This window comes from Haliotis asinina, chromosome 2, assembly GCF_037392515.1.
Source record: "Haliotis asinina isolate JCU_RB_2024 chromosome 2, JCU_Hal_asi_v2, whole genome shotgun sequence".
Lineage (NCBI taxonomy): Eukaryota > Metazoa > Mollusca > Gastropoda > Lepetellida > Haliotidae > Haliotis > Haliotis asinina.
The window spans coordinates 6857382-6860352 of NC_090281.1; the positions used below are offsets into that span (position 1 = coordinate 6857382).

At 41.3% G+C, this 2971-nt stretch overlaps 1 protein-coding gene across 1 annotated transcript; it reads left to right on the forward strand.

Annotated features, from left to right (window-relative positions):
* The first annotated feature begins 481 nt into the window (after positions 1-481).
* Positions 482-1549, forward strand: LOC137274777 (neuronal acetylcholine receptor subunit alpha-6-like). Its single transcript, XM_067808111.1, has one exon. The coding sequence runs from the start codon at positions 482-484 to the stop codon at positions 1547-1549; it is 1068 nt and encodes a 355-aa protein (XP_067664212.1).
* Positions 1550-2971: the final 1422 nt, after the last annotated feature.

Consider the following 2971-nt stretch of genomic DNA (forward strand, 5'->3'; position numbering starts at 1 on the left):
TTTTGAAATCAGTATGCTGGTTAATAGTAAACATTGTACATTTAAACAAGATGTACATTTAAGTGTTTCTAGCCCAGATATATTTTGAAAGTCACGAAGCATGTATTAATTGTCACTTATACGTTTCTTAATGATGTTTTCGAAATACGCATTCCGGTGTCTTTAACCATATGATCATTGCCATCAGATCATATGTTAGCACTGCAGTTTCCCTTATTAGCACATGACTGCATCATCTCTAATGAAATGGCTTTATCTCTGCTTAATGATGGTAAGGAAAATATCTAGAAATATTATACTTCACTTAATTTTCACCAATGCACGTACTTAAACCTGTTATTCTTGTTTGCTCATTAAATTAATCATTGTCTTGTATACTCCAATTAACAGGTGCACTCTCACAGGCCAAGCATCAGTCTATAAAATGGAAGGCTGTTGGATAATCGCCATCATTGTGAACATCACCTCTGAACACGGAAACATGTATATTAAAATCCTCTCTGTTTTACTTGTCACACTGGTCAACGGCAATGCCATTGATGGAACCGGGTCGGCATTAAGGAGACTGAAGACACATCTCCAACAGGACAGAAATGCTGGCATCAGTGTTGATCTCCCCAATGAGAAACTGGTTAACTTAAGTATGTTGCCAATGTCGATTTCCAATCTCAATGCTGCCGAGCAGACATTCACTTTCAATGCTGGTCTCTCTATGACGTGGCTCGACAGAAATCTGGCTTGGAACAAAACTGATTATGATAATATTACGGGAGTGATCATTTCTCAGGAGAATATGTGGATACCTGTCTTTGCTATTCCTAATGCCCTTGAAGACGTTACTATGTCGTCAAACCAACTGCCAAGGATTAACAGGCATGGAATCACAACACTTCAGTTCCTTGAAGGTTTCAAGACCAGTTGTCAAATAGATATCACTCTCTACCCGTTTGACCAGCAGCGATGTGGCATCCTGTTCACGCCTGTCGACAATTTCGATCTTGGAGTATCTACGACTGGTTCTATTATAGAGAGGCTACCCCCTTTCTTCATTGAGAGCAACGAATGGGAGCTGGTTGACATACGAGCCGAGGTGGTACACGTTAACTCGAAAGAGATATCAAGTGTTGCATCGTTTGAATTTCTTCTGAAACGCAAGAGCATGTTCTATATTGTGAGTATCATCTTCCCCATGGCGCTTCTCTCTCTGCTCAACGCCTGTGTGTTCCTCCTACCAGCCGACTCCGGGGAGAAGATGTCCTATCTTATCTCAATATTTGTGTCCTATGCAGTGTTCATGAACTTCGTCAACGACTCTATCCCTAAGTCTGGAGACGTGTGCCGAATGTCTGTGTACCTGACCCTCATTCTTTGCCAGAGTTGCCTGGCTATCATTGCAAGCATGGTCACCCTCAACCTACGCAGTAGGGGTTTAGAATTTCAGACCAAAGCGAGTGTTCAACCAGCGAATGTCAGCAACAACACGAGCACAAATGAACATCCGCAAATGAAGTGTACGCGTTGTTCGGGGTGTTCCTGCTTCTGGCAGTGATGTCCCTGCTGGTGTTTTGTGTCTAGGAAGGATAGGCCGACATTACACCCCTTCTCTGTTGGAACATTTTGCTATGCGTCGATTGCTTTAGTAATTATGCGGTCTGTGGTCAACTACTTACAGACCAAGACGGGTGTACTGATAAACGACACTGAAAACAGGAACAACGCTCCACTAGCGTCTTCTCCAGGCATAAGGCAATTACATCAGCATTTGCCCGGTTTGCTCTTATTCCTGGTACTGATGTCCCTGCTGGTGGTTTGTGTATATGAAAGATTGCGTCTGCATGTAGACATTACATTCCAACACAATAGGAATGCCTAGCGTGTAATTAACATTTCAGATTTCGGATTCGCAATAATATTTTGCCATGCGTTGATTACTTCAGTAATTATTCAGTCTATGTTCATCTATAGTCAGACAATGCAAGGTTACTGCTAATCAACACTGAAGACATGTACAAAGCTTAACGTCTACTGCACCAACGTTTGTCTGGTTTGCTCATATTTCTGTCATCGATGTCCCTCCTGATGTTTTGTCCACTGGATGGATTCAGCCAGATATAGATACCCAAACCCTGCTGCTCAAAGCGATATAAATACGGTTGTCGTTATTTCATGGCAACCTTGTTTCACATAACCATCTTCTTTCGAACATGTAACTGTCGTTTCAATTTTAGGATTCTAGTGATTAGTGTGCATATATATTTTTTGTTGAGTGCGATATAATAATATGAGCCGTATGCTCTTATCGTCAGCGATGTATATGCTGTTTTGGGAAGTTGTTCCGGCTTTGTTAAAGTTCCTCAGGTTGCAGGCATTGGCCCAACGGCTAGAAAGACAGAGCATCTGTCTGTGCTGTGGTTAATGCTTACATAACATTCTGTTTGCTGTGGGTATACATAACAATGGATTGATTTTCAGTTATTCACTGTGTAAAATAGACGTATAGTTGTGTCCAATCTGCACAACAATACACTATTGTGACGTTCCATAATGCCAAGTCCCGAGTATCCTCTTAACAGACCCCCAGTTCCTCCTACCGAAATGGATGTGGCAGTCCCTTACAAGCTTCAAGCACTTTACTAATAAGTTCACAGCAGTCAATTTCTTGTTCAGTTATATTGAGAAGTTGGGTGTAAACATGAGAAATATCGCCTTTTAAAAAGATGTTTAGTATGTGTATGTTTAATAGCGGAAGAGGTAATTGTAGGTAATTATCAGATATATACTTTCATTTTCAACTTCCATTTTCTTTATGAAAGAAGTGTCAGACGACTGAGACACAGGTTGCTGTGGCAACATCTGATATATCTGTGGCAATGTCCATGATCATCAATCACGTGTGACCCTTTCGAAATGTTGGAAGCCGACAGGACGTGGGGCTTAGCGGAAGATTCTTAATTGGTCAGTGATATTCTTT